This window comes from Mizuhopecten yessoensis, unplaced genomic scaffold (assembly GCF_002113885.1).
Source record: "Mizuhopecten yessoensis strain PY_sf001 unplaced genomic scaffold, ASM211388v2 scaffold1453, whole genome shotgun sequence".
Lineage (NCBI taxonomy): Eukaryota > Metazoa > Mollusca > Bivalvia > Pectinida > Pectinidae > Mizuhopecten > Mizuhopecten yessoensis.
Genome location: NW_018404054.1, coordinates 12,391 through 39,194, shown reverse-complemented (window position 1 = coordinate 39,194; position 26,804 = coordinate 12,391). Strand labels below are relative to the sequence as shown.

The 26,804-nt window shown below is 40.0% G+C and overlaps 3 protein-coding genes and 1 long non-coding RNA gene across 5 annotated transcripts in view; 1 reads left to right on the top strand and 3 right to left on the bottom strand.

The window, feature by feature from the left end:
- LOC110462347 (cationic amino acid transporter 4-like) overlaps positions 1 to 4,415 on the top strand; it is a 36,604-nt gene extending 32,189 nt beyond the window's left edge. For both annotated transcript variants that reach the window (XM_021516293.1, XM_021516289.1), the window contains exon 5: positions 1,684 to 4,415. The gene's annotated coding sequence lies outside the window, so the exon portion shown is untranslated. The remainder of the gene's footprint in view (positions 1 to 1,683) is intronic.
- Positions 4,416 to 4,515: 100 nt separating this feature from the next.
- Positions 4,516 to 5,626, bottom strand: LOC110462367. Its single transcript, XR_002464272.1, has 2 exons — positions 5,517 to 5,626; positions 4,516 to 5,377 (listed from the first exon to the last, which is right to left on the bottom strand). It is a non-coding gene; the product is annotated as an uncharacterized LOC110462367 (long non-coding RNA).
- A 1,131-nt stretch (positions 5,627 to 6,757) lies between these two features.
- LOC110462390 lies at positions 6,758 to 9,584 on the bottom strand. Its single transcript, XM_021516340.1, has 2 exons — positions 6,997 to 9,584; positions 6,758 to 6,792 (listed from the first exon to the last, which is right to left on the bottom strand). The coding sequence occupies exon 1, from the start codon at positions 9,582 to 9,584 to the stop codon at positions 8,325 to 8,327; it is 1,260 nt and encodes a 419-aa protein (XP_021372015.1). The 3' UTR covers positions 6,758 to 6,792; positions 6,997 to 8,324.
- A 2,558-nt stretch (positions 9,585 to 12,142) lies between these two features.
- Positions 12,143 to 21,753, bottom strand: LOC110462339 (adenosine receptor A3-like). The gene is made up of 2 exons (XM_021516278.1): positions 21,644 to 21,753; positions 12,143 to 13,740 (listed from the first exon to the last, which is right to left on the bottom strand). The coding sequence occupies exon 2, from the start codon at positions 13,279 to 13,281 to the stop codon at positions 12,262 to 12,264; it is 1,020 nt and encodes a 339-aa protein (XP_021371953.1). The 5' UTR covers positions 13,282 to 13,740; positions 21,644 to 21,753; the 3' UTR covers positions 12,143 to 12,261.
- Between the last annotated feature and the right edge of the window lie 5,051 nt (positions 21,754 to 26,804).

The following is a 26,804-nucleotide window of genomic DNA, read 5'->3' as shown; positions in this document are numbered from 1 at the left end:
AGTTAGGTACAAACCCTCGGACAGAGACCCTTACGAGGACTTCCAGGACACCACGTAGTTAGTTAGGTACAAACTCTCCGACCACAACCTTTACGAGGACTTCCAGGACACCATGAAGCTAGTTAGGTACAAATCCTCGGAGAGCAACCCTTACGAGGACTTCCAGGACACCACGTACTTAGTTAGGTACAAACCCTCGGACAGAAACCCTTACGAGGACTTCCAGGACACCACGTTGTTAGTTAGGTACAAACCCTCGGACAGAAACCCTCACGAGGATTTCCAGGACACCACGTAGTAAGTAAGGTACAAACCCTCCGACCACAACCTTCACGAGGACTTCCGGGGCACCATGTAGTTAGTTAGGTACAAACCCTCGGACAGAAACCCTTACGAGGACTTCCAGGGCACCATGTAGCTAGTTAGGTACAAACCCTTCGACCACAACCTTCGCGGACTTCCGGGGCACCATGTAATTACATGTAGTTAGGTACAAACCCTCGGACAGAAACACTTACGAGGACTTCCAGGACACCACATAATTAGTTAGGTACAAACCCTCGGACAGAAACCCTACGAGGACTTCCAGGACATCATGTAGCTAGGTAGGTACAAACCCTCGGACCACAACCTTCAGGAGGACTTCCAGGACACCACGTAGTTAGTTAGGTACAAACTCTCGTACAGAAACCCTTACGAGGACTTCCAGGACATCATGTAGCTAGGTAGGTTTTGGTTTGGTTTAGTATTGTTTAACGTCCTATGCATAGCTATGGACATTTAAGGAGAGCCTCCCATGTGTGCAAGATGCATGGGTGTAGTGTATGCGTGTGTGTTTTTTTGAGGCTGAGATATGTTCGTGTTTGTCTCTTTGAGATAGCGCGGAACTGATGCCAACGTAATAGGGCCACCTCACTGAAACATACTGCCGAAGTTACTCAGCAAAACACCCCACCCGGTCACATATACTGACAACGGGCGAACCAGTCGTCCCACTCCTAAATTGCAGGAGTAGAAACTCCCATTTTTACGGACTCTGGTATGTCTCGGCCAGGGGACAGAACCCAAAGCCTTCCTCACAGTGGCGAACGCTCAACTAAAGGCCAAAAGTGAGGCGTGGTCAAGGGAGACATAAGGAAGAGGAAAGCTGTTTAGAAAGAAGAGAAAAGATAAGATCCCAAATTTAGTCGCCTCTTACGATCATGCAATGGGGGCCCCAGCAGGTACAATTCTTACGCCCTACCTGCAGGGACCGTTACCCTAAGGATTAACTTCCAGGACACCATATAGGATATGTAGGTACAAACCCTCGGCCCGTAACCCTCACGAGGACTTACAATGCAGCTACCCTCATGATAATTTTAGGGCACCATATTGTTAGATAAAATTTGGCCATGAAACCTTCATGATGACTGCCAAGACAGCAGGATACTGTATCCAGGCATTAAGTACATAGCTTGGATCGCTCTAAGAAGGGTTTCTAGCGCAACAGGTAGACCGGTAAGTGTAGATTGCCATGTTGTAAGATAAGTGTTTTAACTCAAAACTATATAACATGGGTCTACCTCCTGATATACCTACCTTTTACTAGATTTCAGTTTGTTGGTAAAATACTTACTCCCTTAGCATTGTTTTAAAATATACCCCATTTTTTTTTTTAGAACATTTTTTCTTTTAATTCAGGTGATCGGGATCCTTTAGAGGTCCAGCAGACCTTTATGACTGTAGAAGAGGAGGAACAAATAAAGAGGAGAAAAACAAGTGCTTAAACTGTTATACAGAAAACAAGATATTATTTAAGATTTGTATTGGGGATGAATAATCACGGATAATTTCTGAAACTTCTTGCGCCTTCAAAGGAATAATTATTTACTGAAAATATTTGATGATTTAGTAGTGATTTGGAGTAGGTTGACAAACCCAAGAATGTTTGACATTTAAGTATGGAGGATTGACGTACCTTGGACAAATGAAGAGTTATGTCCCTTCGACTAGTGTAATGTTGGAAAGCATTGTCATCGGCTGGCCTCATCTAATAACAAAGCAGCAATCTGAGTAAGAAGAAGTTGTCACTAGTAATTCATCACCAACGGCTTTTACTGTATTTTCATCAAATGGATGAAGTCAAAGATAATTTCACTAGGCGGCCATGACTGTGTTTGTAACTTGTTAAATTTTTGTAACTATGAACGACTTTAGAGTAAGTATAAAAGAAAATGGGGGGAAATCTATAGATGAGGACAAGAAAGAAACTGTAGACTACGTGAGGAATAAACAGCATGTTGTATGACACTTAAAGGAAACACTCCATCAAAGGCCTGAGTTACTTGTTCAATGTCGATAATAGCTAGATAAGCACACTTCATTTTCTTAGCCATAAGCACTGACCGCAGAACTGTGATTTTACACTCAAGTAAGTACATGAGTCTTCTGAAACTGTTTCTAGCGTTTGATGTCTTTGACTTTTCGATGAGCCTTTCTAATCGAAGAATGTCTGCTGAACAAGGAAAAAGGTCACGATTGAGGTGTTAGATTCGGTGTAAGGGGGAGCTAACTCTTCGGAGAGTGGTCTCCCTTGCTAGTGATTTAACCCCAGTCATGTTCATGTTGGAATTCCAAGGTGCATTACCATCGCTGTTGCCAAAATGAATTATTTTCCAATATAATCTATATATATATGTATATATAACATAAATTATTTTTGTGTAATATTTGAAACTGGCTGTGTATGTTGTTGCTGTTGAATGTTAATGCTGTTGTGTAGTGCAGGTTGATATACATGGTAATGATACTGTTTAATACATTACTATATATAAAATGTATAGTTTAAAGCTACGCACGTCCCAATTGGATTCTTCCTAACGTTTTTGTTCGAAACGATATTTTTCTAAATCTTCTCTACAGGTTTTATATAAATCCACATTTCCTATTTTTGTTTATTGAAAACTGAAAAAACAGTAAACACTTACGCCTTTGTCATTTGGGTTACGCTATACTGAAACAACCGGTAACTAATTACTAATAGTAGCTCCAACTTTATAAACGAATTATATGTAGGTTCAATAATATGTCTTTAAATTTGAAGAACAAAGTACTTATTTCAGAATCATCGATCCATTTCAATAAGTGTGTACTTTAAATTTCAATTTGGACAAAAGTTGCATTAACGAAGCGTTATGGTTACAATAAAATAGTACTGACACTAGGAAATGTAACCGGCCTAGCTTTGGTATCTTAACGATCTCAAAAGCCAAACACAAATCTAAGCTATCTCTTCAGCTTATATATACTTATCACACGTATTGTGTAGAATGCTTTGCCTTGTCATGAATCCTTCGTTGTTTCCATAGTTACTTATGACGTAATTGTCAAGGCCATTGTTAGGTAGTGGTAGTGGACTGTCCACGTTATTGCTTTATGAGATTCGCATTATCATATTGTACCTATTGTTATTGTCCTAGTCATCATCAAACCCGACGGCGTTATATAGACAACTCATAGAAACGTATCTATGTTTGTGCAGTGAGTAATACTATTGATGTATGTTGATATACAAAAGTGTTATTGGCAATAGTCACTACAGTATACAGTGAAGGTGATCTGGTGTATATTCTAAGCCATGTCTGAAATACAAACAGTAGTCGGTATTGTCGCCTATAAAACCCTATAGCAACACCGTTAACTAAACTTCTCTTCCTCGTTAATTTCATATTTGTAACTTAATGACACATCCGCACACAACCAATTGACACTCTTCAAATGTATAAAAAGATAAAAATACATTTTACAATTTAGAATTATTACCATTTAGGATAAACATTTTAAAATTAATTATCTTACTTTACGGTTTGCAATTTGGAAGAAGTTGAATTACTACCTGGGTTTTAAATGTTTCATTTACGATTGTAATGAACTTTTCACAGGTTTCACAGGTTTCCCCCAGAATGATAATGTCATGTCTATTTCACAACACAATATTTTAATGAATGTTCCACGTGATCTGTTTGAACACATTCATTAAGTATATTCAACTTTTGTCGGAAGTTCTATTGACGAAAATTGCAATGCGCATGCCTTTTACATCTCTAATTCATGTACCTCACTAAACGGGAAATACTGTTTTTATTTAAGCCGATTACTGTGTTTGTCTTTCATCCCTGGTAAATAATAATGTACCATGTTATGGAAATAACTGTCATTTCAGAATACTTTTACAAAAAAGAAGAGCGAAACATACGTCAATAGTCGCTGTAATGTATGTTATGTTCCATTTAAATACGGTTATTTGGTTCCTGATCGCCTGGATAACTGGATAATGAATTTTATAAGCATTGATATTCTCTCTTGATATTATTATAGAAAGGTTTAAAGATGAAGAGACTTATTTTTTTAATTTTATTTTTCTATATCCTAAGGAATTTGTGCATTAATTCATATTTCGAAGCAGCGTTCTGTAATTGTAGTGTATGTAAATTAAATTGGCACGTGTTCAGTGTTATAGCGGCCATTTTGACGTATGTTTTGGGTAAAAATAGGAAGAATATTGTTTTAAAAGTCTATCTTGTTAATTTAACGCTGTTTTGTATGAAATTGAATATATTGTCTAATGACACAGGTTTAACGCTTTAAAGTAATGCCAGCAGAATTGTAATGATAAAGGGGAACGACTCTAAGATTATTTTTTTGTTGGAGTTATTGCCCTTTTCTGACAAAAGACCGTCGGGGTGTACTTTTACATGCTAACCAAACTCAATCATATTTCTTCATTACAAATTGTTCATATACTAGTTATTCATTTTAAAATACAATATAACAAGAAGCGCATCGTCTGTGAATAATGTGAAAATACAGCAATCAGCAGAAAGTTATTATATATATTTCGTGAAGTGCATTTTGTATAAAGTCTGCCAATTGTACGTCTGGTTTAACAATTTAGTCTAAGATACAGAGTGTGAATAATAGCATACGTTATTTAGTGGTATTTTGTGACGATTTGTTATGTACTTGTTGCTATATTTCGTGTTTGATTATATATACCGATGAATAAGATTACGTGTGGTATACGTGGACAGATCATTACGATTGTTGTAATTCATTTACCGTGCAATAAAAAAAGAATTATTTTCACAATTTAAAACCTTCCTATTATATATATTCGACTTGTGGAACGCCTTTACAGTGAGCTATCCTGTAGGACATTCCTTTACAGTGAGCTGTCCTGTATGACATTCCTTTACAGTGAGCTGTCCTGTATGACATTACTTTACAGTGAGCTATCCTGTATGACATTACTTTACAGTGAGCTGTCCTGTATGACATTCCTTTACAGTGAGCTGTCCTGTAGGCCATTCCTTTACAGTGAGCTGTCCTGTAGGACCTTCCGTTACAGTGAGCTGTCCTGTAGGACATTCCGTTAAAGTGAGATGTCCTGTAGGAAATTCCTTTACAGTGAGCTGTCATGTAGGAGATTCCTTTACAGTGAGATGTCCTGCAGGACATGAGCTGTCCTGTAGGACATTCCTTTACATTGAGCTATCCTGTATGGCATTACTTTACAGTGAGCTGTCCTGTAGGACATTCCGTTACAGTGAGCTGTCCAGTAGGACATGCCTTTACAGTGAGCTGTCCTGTATGACATCATTCCTTTACAGTGAGCTATCCTGTATGACATTCCTTTACAGTGCGCTGTCCTGTAGGACATTCCTTTACAGTGAGCTGTAGGACATTCCTTTACAGTGAGCTGTAGGACATTCCTTTACAGTGAGCTGTAGGACATTCCTTTACAGTGAGCTGTAGGACATTCCTTTACAGTGAGCTGTAGGACATTCCTTTACAGTGAGCTGTCCTGCAGGACATTCCGTTACAGTGAGCTGTCCTGTAGGACATTACTTTACAGTGAGCTATCCTGTAGGACATTCCTTTACAGTAAGCTGTCCTGTATGACATTCCTTTACAGTGAGCTGCCCTGTATGACATTACTTTACAGTGAGCTGTCCTTTATGACATTCCTTTACAGTGAGCTGTCCTGGATGACATTCCTTTACAGTGAGCTGTCCTGTAGGACATCCCTTTACAGTGAGCTGTCTTGTAGGACATTCCTTTACAGTGAGCTATCCTGTATGACATTCCTTTACAGTGCGCTGTCCTGTAGGACATTCCTTTACAGTGAGCTGTAGGACATTCCTTTACAGTGAGCTGTCCAGTAGGACATTCCTTTACAGTGAGCTGTCCTGGATGACATTCCTTTACAGTGAGCTGTCCTGGATGACATTCCTTTACAGTGAGCTGTCCTGTAGCACATTCCTTTACAGTGAGCTGTCCTGTAGTACATTCCTTTACAGTGAGCTGTCCTGTAGCACATTCCTTTACAGTGAGCTGTCCTGTAGGCCATTCCTTTACAGTGAGCTGTCCTGTAGGCCATTCCTTTACAGTGAGCTGTCCTGTAGGCCATTCCTTTACAGTGAGCTGTCCTGTAGGACATCCCTTTACAGTGAGCTGTCTTGTAGGACATTCCTTTCCAGTGAGCTATCCTGTAGGACATTCCTTTACAGTGAGCTGGCATGTAGGGCATTCCTTTACAGTGAGATGTCCTGCAGGACATGAGCTGTCCTGTAGGACATTCCTTTACAGTGAGCTATCCTGTAGGACATTACTTTACAGTGAGCTGACCTGTAGGACATTCCTTTACAGTGAGCTGTACTGTATGACATTACTTTCCAGTGAGCTGTCCTGTATGACATTACTTTACATATCCTATAGGACATTCCTTTACAGTGAGCTGTCCTGTACGACCTTCCTTTACAGTGAGCTGTCCTGTAGGACATCCCTTTACAGTGAGCTGTCTTGTAGGACATTCCTTTACAGTGAGCTGTCATGTATGACATTCCTTTACAGTGAGCTGTCGTGTATGACATTACTTTACAGTGAGCTATCCTGTAGGACATTACTTTACAGTGAGCTGTCCTGTATGACATTACTTTACATATCCTATAGGACATTCCTTTACAGTGAGCTGTCCTGTAGCACATTCCTTTACAGTGAGCTGTCCTGTAGTACATTCCTTTACAGTGAGCTGTCCTGTATAACATTCCTTTACAGTGAGCTGTCCTGTAGGACATTCCTTTACAGTGAGCTGTCATGTAGGACATTCCTTTACAGTGAGATGTCCTGCAGGACATTCCTTTCTAAAAAGCTTTTCACACCTAAAACACGTGCATTACCTAAATTAAATATTTATCCGGTGACTTCCACACTATACAGACTGTAACCATACAATGCAGTAAAATAAGTCATTTGCATACTACATTGGCTGATATGTGCCATTTCGCTGATTCGCCCCGAACAGACGACACAACGACAATTAAAGTTACAAATGTCGTCCTCTCGGGGCGAACTTACATCCAAAACGCTGAATGGACTCAACACCGTGTTTATAACTTTGTGCCCTTCCTCGAGGCACGTCATCACCGATGTACGTCATCACCGATGTACGTCATCACCTTATCTCCTTGACTTTGTAGAGACCTTGTACACTTATACTTGTAACAATTAACAAACAATTAGTTTGGTAGGGAACTGATCCAGTTCAGTTTTTTAAATAGTGTTGCTTATTTATATGGTTAACAGGTGAGGAACAGGGTTATGTTTAGTTAGTGTTTATGAGAAATGATGCGTGGTTATGTTGAAAATTATGCATGGTTTAACCAATGTCGTACTTTTGGTCGTCATGACTGTTTATATTTTGATAGTTTCCTTTTTTTTGTCCCATTTTTCGTTTTTTACTGGGGTTTTTTGTTTTTGTTTTTTTGTTTGTTTTTCACTTCTTCTAAGTTAAAAACCTACAGTTGTTTTTTTCGTTAATCTTCATGAAATAAATAGAAATATTTTGATAATTTTGTTAATTTTGTTTGTTTTTACAATAAAATCATGATAGTAGAGAGTCTCATATTTCAGCACAGTCAAGATAAATAATGTAATCATATACATTGTATAACAATGATAGAGCGCTCTATATAATTTACAGAAACACTATCCGGGGATTAACATTACCATGGAAGGCGGTAAGTGTCATGTGAAGTAATATTTTTATATCGTCGTTACAATCTGATTAAAACCATATCTTGACGTAGCAGAGTGTAGTTTACGGAACGGAGCGTAGATCAAGATATGGTTTGAATCCGATTGTCGCCGTTACGACATACTGTGACGTAATAACGACATAGATATCTCATAATTACGACTACGTTAGCCTAATTACAACATAGGTATCTTGTAGTAGCTAGTCGTTGGTTGTTGCCTTGCTATCTGTCTAACAAATACGATAATTAGACTACGTGTACGGGGCGATGATCAAAGGTCATCTTAGTGACTAAGGTCATCTCAATGACGAAGGTCATCTCAGTGACTGTGGTCATCTCGGCGACGAAGGTCGTCTCAATGACGAAGGTCATCTCGGTGACTGAGGTCATCTCAATGACGAAGGTCATCTCGATGACGAAGGTCATCTCAGTGACTGAGGTAATCACGGCGACGAAGGTCGTCTCAGTGACTGAGGTCATCTCAATGACGAAGGTCATCTCGGTGACTGAGGTCATCTCAATGACGAAGGTCATCTCGGTGACGAAGGTAATCTCAGTGACTGAGGTCATCTTGGCGACGAAAGTCATCTCATTGACGAAGGTCATCTCTGTGATGAAGGTCATCTCAGTGACTAAGATCATCTCGGTGACGAAGGTCATCTCAGTGACTAAGGTCATCTCAATGACGAAGGTCATCTCAGTGACTGAGGTCATCTCGGCGACGAAGGTCGTCTCAATGACGAAGGTCATCTCGGTGACTGAGGGCATCTCAGTGACTAAGGTCATCTCAATGACGAATGTCATCTCAGTGACTGAGGTCATATCGTTGATGAAGGTCTTCTCAGTGATGAAGGTCATCTCAATGACAAAGGTCATCTCAGTGACTGAGGTCATCTCGGCGACGAAGGTCGTCTGAATGACGAAGGTCATCTCGGTGACTGAGGTCATCTCAATGACACATTCCTTTACAGTGACTGAGGTCATCTCGGCGACGAAGGTCGTCTGAATGACGAAGGTCATCTCGGTGACTGAGGTCATCTCAATGACGAAGGTTATCTCGGCGACGAAGGTGGTCTCAGTGACTGAGGTCATCTCAATGACGAAGGTCATCTCGGTGACGAAGGTAATCTCAGTGACTGAGGTCATCTTGGCGACGAAGGTCATCTCATTGACGAAGGTCATCTCTGTGATGAAGGTCATCTCAGTGACTAAGATCATCTCAGTGACGAAGGTCATCTCGGTGACGAAGGTCATCTCAGTGACTAAGGTAATCTTAATGACGAAGGTCATCTCAGTGACTGAGGTCATCTCGGCGACGAAGGTCGTCTCAGTGACTGAGGGCATCTCAGTGACTAAGGTCATCTCAATGACGACTGTCATCTCAGTGACTGAGGTCATATCGTTGATGAAGGTCTTCTCAGTGATGAAGGTCATCTCAATGACAAAGGTCATTTCAGTGATGAAGGTCATCTCAGTTACAAAGGTCATCTCAGTGATGAAGGTCATCTCGGTGACAAAGGTTATCTCAGTGGCTAAGGACATTTATGTGACAAAGGTGATATAACATAGATATATAACAAATGTGTTGAACTGTTGTTAACTTGTTAAGAGTGAAGAGTATGTACGGCCAACCTTTATATCGTGCATGGGTTTATTAGGTTTAGAGTATTACATGTAACTTTGGTGTGCACAGCAAATACCTTTTAAAGGGTAGGCAATAAAACACGACCTTGCTGAAATGTGTGAAGGTCTTGTAATGTAGATCTATAAAGTAAACATTAGATTAAGTTTAATCTGATTAAAATCACGATGTAAATGAAACAATGTTGGAATATGTGTTAAAGGAATTAAAAAGATTAAGCAAATTATTTTACATGCTTAATTTAATCATAAAGAAACAACGTCAATACACCATGTACACAAATAATTGTGTCGTAATAACGAGATTAAATGTCGTTATTACGGAATTTAAATGTCGTTATAACGAACTATGAAATAGTTTTGAGGTAAGCACGATATAGCTATGATATAATTTTAAGATGACAATCGACATACAAAGTCGTACGACAACGTTACTTAACACATCCACTCCTGACGACACATTTGAACTCGAAGAGTTATGAAATTTCAGGGGTAAATGAGTTAACGTGGCACTAGCCGGCTTCCATAGTATACTTAAAACATGTAAAATAATTTTTCTTGGGTTACACAAAAGTCTATCAAAGTATAAGGCATGCAGCTTAACTCTACATAATTAGCTTGTACATCGTTTTTCTTGGAGTGAAAACGTGGAGACAGAATATCTATAAGAATCTTTATGAAGCAGAGAGCATCATTGCTTTAAACGTACAGATTCAAAACAAAGCATTGTTGGTGGTAAAAGTCTTGGTGTTAGGGTTTCTGACTTTCTGGTAGCAGAAGATAACATTCTATAAGATGGCTGCTACTTTTTCGAAACACCCGTTTGCATAGGTCATTTTGCGATATTTGTTAATGCATAACACAATGATTCTGTCGCTGCCCCGAGTGATCATGACTGACGATATATGGAAAATACCCAGTAAATACTAGGGAGTTATTCCATTTAGTACTTTGTATGTGGGCATCAAAATTCACTGAGTCCATGACAAGCTCTCTTTCGAGTCCGGGTAACCAGACGTTCTTAAGCATTCTAGGTCCTTTATAGAGGGGACGGAAACCCACTATATCTGAAATACCACGAAGCTGGACATGAACTAGTCCAAAGGGAGAAGTCACCTAAAGACCCTACTCCAACAATGTTAGAGGTTTTACACGGCGAAAAACTTTTGACAGGCACCGCGTAACCTCTAACTGCCCATAGCTGATTTTCCCGATGCTGACGATCAATTTTCCATAGTTCGGATTTAGAAAAAGTATAATGTGTTTGCATACATTTAAATGTTCTTCAGGGTCCAAAAAATGTTCCTTTCCATAAATCTATAATTAAATGAGAAGAATTTGGTGACAAAGACATACAAATAAGTTTTTCCTCTTTCAAAGTGAAGCAGACAACATTTGCCATGATTTTCCGGTTACAACAAAAATGGTTACTACATGTGATGTTTAACAAGCGGAATACAAAGAAACACCAATTCTTTTTGTTCCGTTTGAAATTCCCCCTGCTATTTTGCACTAACCCAGGAATCCATGTTTTAGAAGTAGGTCAGAGAATGCTACAACGACATGGACATGTATTTTGTGTGTTCTATTCCTTAATATACTATACATTTGTGTCTGTGGCATACACATGGGATCTATATTACATGAACCGTGAATAGAAATCGTTGTCATGAACTGTGAACCACTTAATTGAGTTTTTCAAGCCGATTTAGTTCCGCCCGGATTTCGGGCGGAAACTGCATCAAAGAATTAGTGCTTCGGAAATGAGAGTTCGCAGTCGGCAAAATCATATCCGATAGAAAAAAGGCCGACCAGCGGCCTCTCGTGTTATGGGTGTACTAAATATCCCTGTCCCGTTGCTTTGTGTATTTTCCTATATATATTTTAATCTGCCATTAACTTCTGTTTGGATATAACTTGCACAGTTGGGACAGGACATTTCCGTTGACGAGGTATCTCAATATTTTTGAGAGATAGTATAGCAATGTTAAGTCCAAATTTCGAAATCCTGTCTAGCCCCGCTGAATTTTTACACACAGAACACTGTTGTTGATTATATTTTGTTTAAGTTCCGATAAAAGTCCGGCAAGGTATGGCTTTCTTTTCAGAAATGATTTATCAACGCTATAGTCATACCGGAAAATAAATGTCAAATGCGTAGTTACAGCTAGGTAGTGGTACACGGATCCTTAAACTTACGTGCATCTGTACAACCAACGTTTCTGATCCGACAATTTCGGGATTTTGCAAGAGTACTTCACGTACTTGTTTTACCAGTTTCACTGAACGATCCAATTTTACATCTAAGTTATGTTTTATAACTGGGTCTACCTCATGAGTAGAATCACCGACATGTAGATGGAGCGCCTGTGTCTGCTTATGCTTCTGGGGGAACAGACAATTAGTTTGTATGTTTAAGAAAATTGGCATCCAGTAACGATCTTTTATTTAGCACTCTATCTAGCTAGTACAAGTTACCCTAAGGTGCTTTACAATACATGTATATGCAATTCATTAAATTAATTTTAAAATGACGTATGGGTTATATTGAGGTCACTGTCGTAGAAATGGTTGTTTGTTGGTGTGCAGCCATCGTAGATTGATGCTGACGTCTTGTAGTTCTGATTGTCGAAATGGCCACTCTGTTGTTACGTTTCCTACACTGGCATCTAATAATCATGGCGAGTGTACTCTTAACGTCATCATTCAAAGAACCATAGAACAAAACATTCAAAAGACTGTTCGACCAAGACAATATGAGCAATGACTGCATTATGACTCTCTCCGTATAAACATCCGTGGTCGCAATAAGTAGGTGAATCTGAAAGGAATACAACGGTAGATGACATCCTACAAAGAGGAAAATCATTGCAAGTAGAAGACGAATAGAACGTCTTCTTTTCATTAACAAGCGAGTTCGTCCTGTTGCCTGAATTGTTGGTACTGCAGCAAGTCGGATAGATACGGCGACATTACACGTCACTAGCACAGTACTAGGCAAGAGAAAAAGTACGAAGAAATCCAGGTAGATTAGGCCTTGGTGTACCATAGACTGGCCCTGCATGATTGTACACTCGGTCTTGGAGACGGTCACGTTACTGTCGGTCACCTCCGATATCCTGGTCACGGCACCATACACAAATGGGGTTCGCAGTGCGTAAAGCAATGCCAGTATCCATACTAAAGCTAACACCAGGTAGGAAAAGCCACGATGTACGCTTTTGAACTTTAAAGGGAACAGTATAGCACGCATACGATCCACCGCAATCACCGATATGGAAAGTGCACTTGCTGCACTCATTGTGTGTTCGCCGTAGTAGCATAGTTTACACACAAAATCCTCCATTTTCACGTGCAGATACATAATGGAGATGGCGTTTGGAATAACAAATATCCCAACAAACATGTCCGCAAAAGCAAGTGACAGGAGAAATATGGTTTTCGATTTCCTCACGTTAGCTTTTACAATCAGAATGAAGATGACAAGGAGGTTAAGAACTGTCACTAAAATCATGAGAGTTATGTCTATTGTCAGGAACGTGACACTGTTAGTCTCGTGCATCGTGTTCACATGTCACTGGTTTCATTCACATAACATACAAACACCTACAACGGATCGTAATAGACAGAACCTATAGTATACTGTAGCGATTATACACAAACCAGTTCCATGTCACTTGTACGCACGTGTGAACTTGAATGACTAGCTCGTGTATAACTCCAGTCCATTTCCTCCTCGACACGATATAATCCGTGTGGGAGTACCAATGACCGGTTAAACTGACGAGTGTAAATCTTATAAGCGTGGTCTGTCTTCTTGTCGTGTCATTAGGCACCAATTATGGAACAGCAGATTTCTACGTCACATACCGATAGCTCATAACAAGATCATCAAAGTCCGATCGTCACAACGTCCGGACATTCAAAACCGGATCCTTACCATTTCCGGCTGGACTCATGTCGTCAACAGTGGTTCCGATAACGGTGTCATCGAAGTTGTAATGGTTAGGACAACGGTAGCCTATAAAAAAGAAAATGAGTGATGTTAGCTTTGACTCTTATAACGTAAGATTATCTAGCCTCACTACATCCTAATACATACTGTACTTTTTGAGTCGAGTTAACTTGTCACAGGTTAATGTCGCTAGAAAGGTGAGAAACATCACAACCTTCAAATAACACGGAATCCTGCAGTTTTAATTTCCTAAAACACATGTAACGTATGGATACAAGGTGTGTGTATGTGTTAGCTACAGCTTAACAAAGTACTACAGTGCATACTTATACCCAAAAATAATGAATATCAAAATAATGTGTCCGTACACTATTTACCATTTCTGTATGTACAGTAGTTACAGTATAGTGTATCTACATAATAAAGATAACTGAAGAATGTATCTACACAATACAAACATTGTATGTATATGAAAAAAGTAAAGAATGATAATGTATGCACAGTACTTACAGTCAAGGTGTATCTAAATAAGGAACAAGATGATAAACCAATGTACCGTAGTACTTTACAGTACATTGTTAGTATGCAGTTACGTCAAACTAGCGCTCGACGTATTGCTTTAAACATATTTATTGCCAATAAAATTGAACAAGGGATTGGGCACAAGTTATTACAACTTGTCACAGCCTTCTCCCGTCATACATTTACAATTACATGTCAGCAATGATAATAGACATACACATGACGTAGATATATATAATATTCACACCGGTACAAATGCACAACCTTAAAAAAGGCACCGTTCAAAATTCTTCTGTTGGATTTGATGAAGTGATGCACATGTCTAAAAACGTAAGAGTTAAGGTTCATCGAAAGCTCTAAATTTAAATCTATACCCAAGGCAATCAAATTTTGAAACAAAATACGCCTTTCATTGCTAAAATGTTGACACTCAAAGAAAAAGTGAAAGGAATTCTTACATGGATGCCCACAGATGCAAAAGGGACTTTCGACAAGATTTACTTTGTAAAGGTCAAAGGGAACTACAATTGTTGTCCGTTATTGAGAACATCGGCATTGTATGACAGCCTGATAATTAGGGGTAGTACGTTGTTTTGAGTACTGGCGATTAGAACATGAAATTTGGGTTTGAACTCGAGACCGATAGGTCGAGAGTGTAAACCATATTTCATGTTCTAATCGCCAGTATAGACACGAAAAACAACGTACTATCCCCATTCTAACGCACCTTAACAAATATACTACGCTAATATGTTTAGAAACATTGTATTTCCTTGTACAAAAGTACGTAGTAAAATACTTTGTGACCTGAACTGGCAACGTGTCATTCTGCAGCAGACTGACCAATCGGAAAAAAAGCTTTTAAAAGTCGGTCATTTGGCCCCGCCCATACTGGCGACAGCTCGATCTGTATGTTCGTGAACGTCCTGTAACCAAAGTTAATGCGACACATTTGGATTAATATTGACCAAGTTCCCAATGCCAGACACTATTGTCTACAGTCTCTGATTCGGCGGACACACATGGACAAAGTTCCCAATGACAGACACAATTTTCTCCCACACTTCACAGGTACATTCCCGTTTTAGTAGGGTAGACATAGACTGATGTGAGGTAAGGATAAGGTTATTAAAACCCTCGGGATAAAATATTGAGCAAAAGGCCCTCGGCAGAGCCTCGGGTCCCCTGCTCAATAGTTTATCCCTTGGGTTTGTATAACATTATCCATACCTCTCATCAGGGAAGGATTCTATTAGTCTACAGTCTATGATCCGGCTCACAGATGAGGGCGGTGTTCCTGGTGACAGACAATATTGTCTACAGTCTATAATCCGGCTAACAGATGAGGGCGCTGTTCCTGTTGACAGACACTATAATCTGCAGTCTATGATCCGACTTACAGATGAGGGCGCTGTTCCTGTTAACAAACAATATTGTCTACAGTCTATGATCCGGCTCACAGATGAGGGCGCTGTTCCTGCTGACAGACACTATAATCAGCAGTCTATGATCCGACTTACAGACGAGGGCGCTGTACATGGTGACTGACACTATTATCATAGTCTATGATCCGACTTACAGAGGAGGGCGCTATTCCTGGTGACAGACATTATTGTCTACAGTCTATGATCTGGCTCACAGATGAGGGCGGGGTTCCTGGTGACAGGCACTATTGTCCTCACAGATGAGGGCGGTGTTCATGGTGACAGGCACTATTGTCCTCACAGATGAGGGCGGTGTTCATGGTGACAGGCACTATTGTCTGCAGCCTATGATCCGCCTCACAGATGAGGACGGAGTTCCTGGTGACAGACACTATGGTCTACAGTCTATGATCCGACTCACAGACGAGGGCGCTATACCTGGTGACAAACAATAGTATCTACAGTCTCTGATCCGGCTCACAGATGAGTGCGGTGTTCCTGGTGACAGGCGCTATTGTCTACAGTCTATGATCTGGCTCACAGATGAGGGCGGTTTTCCTGGTGACAGTCAATATTGTCTACAGTCTATGATCTGGCTCACAAATAAGGCAGTGTTCCTGGTGACAGACAAGATTGTCTACAGTCTATAATACGGCTAACAGATGAGGGCGCGGTTCCTGTTAACAAACAATATTGTCTACAGTCTTTTATCCGGCTCACAGATAAGGCAGTGTACCTGTTGACAGACAATATTGTCTACAGTCTATGATCTGGCTCACATATAAGGCGGTGTTCCTGGTGACAGGCGCTATTGTCTACAGTCTATGATCACAGACACTATAATCTGCAGTCTATGATCCGCCTCACAGATGAGGGCGCTATTCCTGGTGACAGACATTATTGTCTACAGTCTATGATCACAGACACTATAATCTGCAGTCTATGATCCGCCTAACAGACGAGGGCGCTATACCTTGTGACAGAAAATCGTATCTACAGTCTCTGATCCGGCTCACAGATGAGTGCGGTGTTCCTGGTGACAGAGACACTATTGTCTACAGTCTATGATCACAGACACTATAATCTGCAGGCTATGATCCGACTTACAGACGAGGGCGCTGTACATGGTGACTGACACTATTATCATAGTCTATGATCCGACTTACAGAGGAGGGCGCTATTCCTGGTGACAGTCATTATTGTCTACAGTCTATGATCCGGCTCACAGATTAGGGCGGTGGTCCTGGTGACAGACACTATAATCTGCAGGCTATGATCCGACTTACAGAGGAGGGCGCTATTCCTGGTGACAGTCATTATTGTCTACAGTCTATGATCTGGCTCACAAATAAGGCAGTGTTCCTGGTGACAGACACTACTGTCTACAGTCTATTATCCGGCTCACAGACGAGGGCGGTGTTCCAGGTGACAGACAATATTGTCTCCAGTCTATGATCCGACTTATAGACGAGGGCGCTATTCCTAGTGAAGGACACTATTATCTATAGTCTATGATCCAAATTACAGATAATGGCGCTATACCTGGTGACAGACAATGGTATCTACAGTCTCTGATCCGGCTCCCAGATGAGGGCGGTGTTCCTGGTGACAGGCGCTATTGTCTACAGTCTATGATCACAGACACTATAATCTGCAGTCTATAATCCGACTTACAGATGAGGGCGGCGTTCCTGGTGATAGACAATATTGTCTACAGTCTTTTATCCGGCTCACAGATAAGGCAGTGTACCTGTTGACAGACAATATTGTCTACAGTCTATGATCTGGCTCACATATAAGGCGGTGTTCCTGGTGACAGGCGCTATTGTCTACAGTCTATGATCTGGCTCACAGATGAGGGCGGTTTTCCTGGTGACAGTCAATATTGTCTACAGTCTATGATCACAGACACTATAATCTGCAGTCTATGATCCGCCTAACAGACGAGGGCGCTATTTCTCGTGATAGACAATATTATCCACTGTCTATGATCCGGCTCCCAGATGAGGGCGGTGTTCCTGTTGACAGGCACTATTGTCTGCAGTCTATGATCCGCCTCACAGACGAGGGCGCTATACCTTGTGACAGACAATCGTATCTACAGTCTCTGATCCGGCTCACAGATGAGGGCGGTGTTCCTGGTGACAGGCACTATTGTCTACAGTCTATGATCCGGCTCACAGACGAGGGCGGTGTTCCTGGTGACAGACACTATTGTCTACAGTCTATGACCCGGCTCACAGATGAGGGCGCTGTTCCTGGCGACAGACACTATTGTCAACAGTCTATAATCCGGCTCACAGACAAGGGCGCTGTTCTTGGTGACAGACACTATTGTCTACAGTCTATGATCCGCCTCACAGACGAGGGCGCTATACCTGGTGACAGACAATAGTATCTACAGTCTCTGATCCGGCTCACAGATGAGGGCGGTGTTTCTGGTGACAGAAAATATTATCTACAGTCTATGATCCGGCTCACAGATGAGGGCGGTGTTCCTGGTGACAGGCACTATTGTCTGCAGTCTATGATCCGCCTCACAGACGAGGGCGCTATACCTGGTGACAGACAATAGTATCTACAGTCTCTGATCCGGCTCACAGATGAGGGCGGTGTTTCTGGTGACAGAAAATATTATCTACAGTCTATGATCCGGCTCACAGATGAGGGCGGTGTTCCTGGTGACAGGCACTATTGTCTGCAGTCTATGATCCGCCTCACAGACGAGGGCGCTATACCTGGTGACAGACAATAGTATCTACAGTCTCTGATCCGGCTCACAGATGAGGGCGGTGTTTCTGGTGACAGAAAATATTATCTACAGTCTATGATCCGGCTCACAGATGAGGGCGGTGTTCCTGGTGACAGGCACTATTGTCTGCAGTCTATGATCCGCCTCACAGACGAGGGCGCTATACCTGGTGACAGACAATAGTATCTACAGTCTCTGATCCGGCTCACAGATGAGGGCGGTGTTTCTGGTGACAGAAAATATTATCTACAGTCTATGATCCGGCTCACAGATGAGGGCGGTGTTCCTGGTGACAGGCACTATTGTCTGCAGTCTATGATCCGCCTCACAGACGAGGGCGCTATACCTGGTGACAGACAATAGTATCTACAGTCTCTGATCCGGCTCACAGATGAGGGCGGTGTTTCTGGTGACAGAAAATATTATCTACAGTCTATGATCCGGCTCACAGATGAGGGCGGTGTTCCTGGTGACAGGCACTATTGTCTGCAGTCTATGATCCGCCTCACAGACGAGGGCGCTATACCTGGTGACAGACAATAGTATCTACAGTCTCTGATCCGGCTCACAGATGAGGGCGGTGTTTCTGGTGACAGAAAATATTATCTACAGTCTATGATCCGGCTCACAGATGAGGGCGGTGTTCCTGGTGACAGGCACTATTGTCTGCAGTCTATGATCCGCCTCACAGACGAGGGCGCTATACCTGGTGACAGACAATAGTATCTACAGTCTCTGATCCGGCTCACAGATGAGGGCGGTGTTTCTGGTGACAGAAAATATTATCTACAGTCTATGATCCGGCTCACAGATGAGGGCGGTGTTCCTGGTGACAGGCACTATTGTCTGCAGTCTATGATCCGCCTCACAGACGAGGGCGCTATACCTGGTGACAGACAATAGTATCTACAGTCTCTGATCCGGCTCACAGATGAGGGCGGTGTTTCTGGTGACAGAAAATATTATCTACAGTCTATGATCCGGCTCACAGATGAGGGCGGTGTTCCTGGTGACAGGCACTATTGTCTGCAGTCTATGATCCGCCTCACAGACGAGGGCGCTATACCTGGTGACAGACAATAGTATCTACAGTCTCTGATCCGGCTCACAGATGAGGGCGGTGTTTCTGGTGACAGAAAATATTATCTACAGTCTATGATCCGGCTCACAGATGAGGGCGGTGTTCCTGGTGACAGGCACTATTGTCTGCAGTCTATGATCCGCCTCACAGACGAGGGCGCTATACCTGGTGACAGACAATAGTATCTACAGTCTCTGATCCGGCTCACAGATGAGGGCGGTGTTTCTGGTGACAGAAAATATTATCTACAGTCTATGATCCGGCTCACAGATGAGGGCGGTGTTCCTGGTGACAGGCACTATTGTCTGCAGTCTATGATCCGCCTCACAGACGAGGGCGCTATACCTGGTGACAGACAATAGTATCTACAGTCTCTGATCCGGCTCACAGATGAGGGCGGTGTTTCTGGTGACAGAAAATATTATCTACAGTCTATGATCCGGCTCACAGATGAGGGCGGTGTTCCTGGTGACAGGCACTATTGTCTGCAGTCTATGATCCGCCTCACAGACGAGGGCGCTATACCTGGTGACAGACAATAGTATCTACAGTCTCTGATCCGGCTCACAGATGAGGGCGGTGTTTCTGGTGACAGAAAATATTATCTACAGTCTATGATCCGGCTCACAGATGAGGGCGGTGTTCCTGGTGACAGGCACTATTGTCTGCAGTCTATGATCCGCCTCACAGACGAGGGCGCTATACCTGGTGACAGACAATAGTATCTACAGTCTCTGATCCGGCTCACAGATGAGGGCGGTGTTTCTGGTGACAGAAAATATTATCTACAGTCTATGATCCGGCTCACAGATGAGGGCGGTGTTCCTGGTGACAGGCACTATTGTCTGCAGTCTATGATCCGCCTCACAGACGAGGGCGCTATACCTGGTGACAGACAATAGTATCTACAGTCTCTGATCCGGCTCACAGATGAGGGCGGTGTTCCTGGTGACAGGCACTATTGTCTACAGTCTATGATCCGGCTCACAGACGAGGGCGGTGTTCCTGGTGACAGACACTATTGTCTACAGTCTATGACCCGGCTAACAGATGAGGGCGCTATTCCTGGTGACAGACACTATTGTCTACAGTCTACGATCCGCCTCACAGACGATTTTATTGCAGTCAATCGCGTTATTTACATTCTAAACGCAGAAAGTAAATCGATTGAAACATCGAATCAAAATTATTTAATATTTCCTCCGGGAAAATAAAATCTGCAATATGCAATAAAAATTTCACGGTTATTATCTGTGGATCCGACAGGCATGCCATTAGTCATAATCATTATTTACACACGATAGCGAATCGAACTTAAAAGGTTGTAAAATATGTATAAACAATGATTTAATGTCATTTTTTGATACAATTCCCCCCAGTTGCGGATGATACAGAATGAACTTTTATTTCAGAGACGGCAATCTCTATTTGAAATCCAGATAGTACTCCAGATATTGCGTCTGACGGGAAATAATGAAAGAAGATTTAAACCTCAGGTAGCGCGCGTGTTTACATGGCTACATATATATATAGGATAGAATAACTGGTCTGTGTAATAGTTTGAAATGTTCTTTGTATGTCATGTTGAATGTCGCCCAAACCGTAGCCGAGCTCAAAAATAATTACGTGTTTTTTAAAAATCGAAATAAAATTGTTACATTTCACAAATGAGAATTATAGTGTCAATTACAGGATGACGAAGAGTTAACCTATAATACAATAGACACAGTATCAGGACATATGATCAATATAAATGTAATAGTGGAGATACAATTAAATATCTACAGGAATAAAGAGATGATGTCAACACAAAGACATAATTAGTCCCAACAATAAGAACAGGTGTTCCAAAGGAGTAAGCATTCCCTGTCCCATGTTAGGTAACTATCACGATGTCACCTGTCGAGTCCAGGTAGGTTACCCACGGTCTAAACACACCGTTAACAGGTATCATAGCCAAAAATCGGGTCATAATACGGATCGTCAAGACCTTTCCTGTTTGAGTTAGAGAACAACCTGAATCTTACTGACGGGTTTACAAGGTGCTTCAATCAACCACCATGTATTAGTACCTACATATGATGTCATACCCATTATAATGTGAGGATTAAAACTTCCATTGTAAACTCGACATCAGACCTATACTTATTGAGAAGTCTATTTTTCAGTATAGTGAGAACAAATACTTACGATACCGACCTACTGTTCGACTCTAGGCAAAGTGATCGTTCTTACTGATGAATGAAGGTTGAAAGCGGCTTCTTTCTTGAACATCCTGGAATAAAATCAAAGAACAGGGAGAATCTTCTTGTGTGTGCTCTTTGTTGTTAATGAGGTTTTGGAAAAACGTATTAAAAAAAGTCAATGTACAAAGCGGCGTTAGCTGATATTGATTCATTAAATTAACTTGCCTGACCGTGATGGTATAGTGGAAAAACCGCGCTTCAGACGATCAATCAAACAGACGAGCTTGTTTTCTCGTATTAAGCTTTGATATGACGCAATATAAAGTAAAAAGCCAATCTATACACTATATATCTGTGTAAGTAGCCAATCTATACACTATATATCTGTGTAAGTAGCCAATCTATACACTATATATCTGTGTAAGTAGCCAATCTATACACTATATATCTGTGTAAGTAGCCAATCTATACACTATATATCTGTGTAAGTAGCCAATCTATACACTATATATCTGTGTAAGTAGCCAATCTATACACTATATATCTGTGTAAGTAGCCAATCTATACACTATATATCTGTGTAAGTAGCCAATCTATACACTATATATCTGTGTAAGTAGCCAATCTATACACTATATATCTGTGTAAGTAGCCAATCTATACACTATATATCTGTGTAAGTAGCCAATCTATACACTATATATCTGTGTAAGTAGCCAATCTATACACTATATATCTGTGTAAGTAGCCAATCTATACACTATATATCTGTGAAACGAGCACTGGGCTTCGTTATGATGCCAACATGCAAAAAGAACTATAGCATCAGATACAGGTCTCATCACTGACAAAGATAATAGGTCATTATGGCAGGGAAGATTGCTTACATCAGATATATGTTGTTTTAAAGGGTCATCAGATAAAAGGTTCATTACCAAAGGAATTAGTACACACAATTGGAAAATTTAGGAATCCGATTGGTCAGTTGTGACATGGAAATAAAAATAATCGAAAGATAATAAATAAGTGATTTATTAAGAAGTAAGCAATGGGATAAAAAAAAACAAGTTTAAAAAAGCGTGGTTTTGTCTCTTTTGTAAAAACATATCTCCTCAACCAGTTGTCGAATGGATTTGAAATTTCATATTTGCGTACTTCATTAATTCCAGATTACGAACATAACAATTAATTCTTCCTCCCCGATGAGGCCGGACATGACCCTGAATGCCCCTAGTCCTTTACACTGGGCGAATGCAGATTTTACTATTGAGGGGCGAATATTTGACTTAATGAAAGTTTCCGGGAATAAAGTAAATAAGAGGTGCCCGTTAGGCCTTTATATTTCTTCTGACCACAAGTTTATAAAGCAGGGATCTGCATGGTAAGAGGTAACAGTAATTTGATGGTAGGTTTACATTCTACCAGTCCTGACCAAATCTTAAATCGATTAGGAGATAATCAATTCAATGTTATATGTTACATTGTCAAACATTCGAAGTCTGCGTCTTCTTTCAAACATCTTTAGCATAAATATCATTCTTAATTGAGAAAATATGCGTGCTCTGCACGTGGAGTTGTTTTAATGTGCGTACATATATGTGGAAAAAAACGCAGACTATTTATTATTTGCCTTTTTTATGTTTGTTTCAATCGATGCAATATTTCCATAGTTTATAAAATGTATATGAACAACTTTTTTCATGGCTCTGTTTTCCATACAATCGTAAAGAAACAACACGTGCTGACGTTGTGCGGTGGGTGTGTACACTATTGCACGATAAGCTTATTGTGTAGATCATTTTTTCCGGTTGAATTTTATATTTTCATTTCATTTCAAATCAGTTTTATTGTATAGAAAATAAAATTACGTTTTACATCCTTAACAATGGTCATGCGTATCTCTTTTTTCACAGATCAACCAAACTCATTTCACGAGTTTTAGGTGTCGTTGTCTTCAGTAATACTACAATTTATGTTTCACCTGTAACTTTGAATGCGAAACCTTGTTAATCTGTCAGTGTGCCGATGTTGTCACATTTCAAATCAAAGTGGGGTTATTTATATTAAGACCTCTGATTTACTAGTATCACTATTGGAAAAGCCTGGGTTGTATGGCAATCCAACTAAACATTTATTCAAGGAGCAATGTCGATCCTGTTTTTCCAAAAAAAAATATAAGATATCTTATATAGCATATGAGATATCTTATATAGAAACTAAATGAGATGCTATATAAGATATCTTATATGATATATACGATATCTTATATCGTATATAAGATATCTCATTTAATTTTCTATATAATATATCTTATATAATATATAAGATATCTCATATAGCTATATAAGATGTCTTATATAATTCAAGTCTCGTTACTAAATAAGATATCTTATATAGGAACGAGATTTTAACAAAATATTGAAAATGAAGTCTCCCCGTCCGGAATAACTCGAGAATCTACGTAGGGACAGTAGGCTTGTTGTAACAACACGTGTTCATGTCGCCGTCATTATGTCTGAGCCCACTTCAAGAGTGCGGGAAATGGCAGCCTCTGCTTTGGCCGCTATAATACATTGTTTAATACCATCGAATAGCGTATCCCTCTCCGTATCCGTACCATTCCTCTCCGCCAAAGCGCCCAATGCAATCCTGAATGTGCTCCGAATGATTCTCAAGAGAAATTAGTTTCTGGTTTTTAATGCCACGCAATCTCATTCTATATCAAATATCTTATATAGCAACGAGATTTCAATTATATAAGATATCTTATATAATATATGAGATATCTTATACATTTTATGAGATATCTTATATAGAAAATTAAATGAGATATCCTATATGCGATATAAGATATCTTATATACTTATATAAGATATCTCATTTAATTTCTATATAAGATATCTAATATATTATATAAGATATCTTACATATTATATAAGATATCTTGATATATAAGATATCTTATATATCAGATAAGATATCTTTTATCGTATATAAGATATCTGATATGCTTTATAAGATATCTCATATGCTATGAAAGATATCTCATATATATATAAGATATCTCATATATATTTAAGATATCTTTATTGTATATGAGATATCTTTATTGTATATGAGATATCTCATTTAATTTTCTATATGAAATATCTCATTTAATTTTCTATATAAGATATCTCATATGCTATACAAGATATCTCATATGCTATATAAGATATCTCATATATATATATAAGATATCTCATATAAGATATCTTTAATGTATATGAGATATCTTATATAATTAAATAAGATATCTTATATAATTCGATGAAATACAGGATCGATATTGCTCCTTGAATAAAGACAAAGACAACATCTATCGACGAAGCAAAACACAAGGACAATATTAACCATAGCGGAAACATACAAGGACAAGAGGTATCACAACGTGAACACATAAGAACAACACATAACACACTGGAAACATACAAAGACAACAGGTACCACAACGTGAACACATAAGAACAACACATACCACAATGGAAACACACAGGGACAGCAGGTATCATAACATGAACACATAAGAACAACACATACCACAATGGAAACCGCAAGGACAACAGGTATCACAACGTGAACACATAAGAACAACACATAAGGACAAGAGGTATCACAACGTGAACAGATAAGAACAACACATAACACACTGGAAACATACTAAGACAACAGGTACCACAACGTACACAATAAGAGCAAAAACATAACACAATGGAAACATACAAGGACAACAGGTATCATAACGTAAGCACATAAGAACAACACATAACATAATGGAAACACACAAGGACAAACGGAATCACAAAGTGAACAGATAAGAACAACACATAACAGGAAACCGCAAGGACAACAGGGATCACAACGTGAACACATAATAACAACACATAACACAATGACAACACACAGAGACAACAGGTATCACGACGTGAACACATAAGAACAACAAATAACACAATGAAAACTCACAGGGACAACAGGTATCCCAACGTGAACACATAAGAACAACAAATAACACAATGAAAACTCACAGGGAGAACAGGGATGACAACGGGAACACATAAGAACAACACACATAACACAATGAAAACTCACAAGGAGAACAGGAATCACAACGTGAACACATAATAACAACACATAACACAATGACAACACACAGAGACAACAGGTATCACGACGTGAACACATAAGAACAACAAATAACACAATGAAAACTCACAAGGAAAACAGGTATCACAACGTGACCACATAAGAACAACACATAACACAATGGAGACATACAGACACAACAGGTATCACAACGTGACCACATAAGAACAACACATAAGGACAAGAGGTATCACAACGTGAACACGTAAGAACAACACATTACACACTGTAAACACACAGGGACAACAGGCATCATAACATGAACACATAAGAACAACAAATAACACAATGAAAACTCACAAGGACAACAGGTATCATAACGTAAACACATAAGAACAACACATAACACAATGGAAAAACACAAGGACAACAGGTATCATAACGTAAGCACATAAGAACAACACATAACACACTGGAAACATACTAAGACAACAGGTACCACAACGTACACAATAAGAGCAAAAACATAACACAATGGAAACATACAGAGACAACAGGTATCACGACGTGAACACATAAGAACAATACATAACACAATGAAAACATACAGAGACAACAGGTATCACGACGTGAACACATAAGAACAACAAATAACACAATGAAAACACACAGGGACAACAGATATCACAACATAAACACATAAGAACACCACATAACACAATGAAAACACACAGGGACAACAGGCATCATAACATGAACACATAAAAAGAACACATAACACAATGGAAAAACACAAGGACAACAGGTATCATAACGTAAGCACATAAGAACAACACATACCACAATGGAAACACACTGGGACAGCAGGTATCACAACATGAACACATAAGAACAACAAATAACACAATGGAAACACACAAGGAAGGTATCACAACGTGAACACGTAAGAACAACACATTACACACTGGAAACACACAGGGACAACAGATATCACAACATAAACACATAAGAACAACACATAACACAATGAAAACACACAG

Coding starts and splice junctions, on each gene's coding strand:
- LOC110462339 (XM_021516278.1), bottom strand. CDS start 13,281: ATGCACGAGACTAACAGTGTCACGTTCCTGACAATAGACATAACTCTC.
- LOC110462390 (XM_021516340.1), bottom strand. CDS start 9,584: ATGACCTTCATCACTGAGATGACCTTTGTAACTGAGATGACCTTCATC.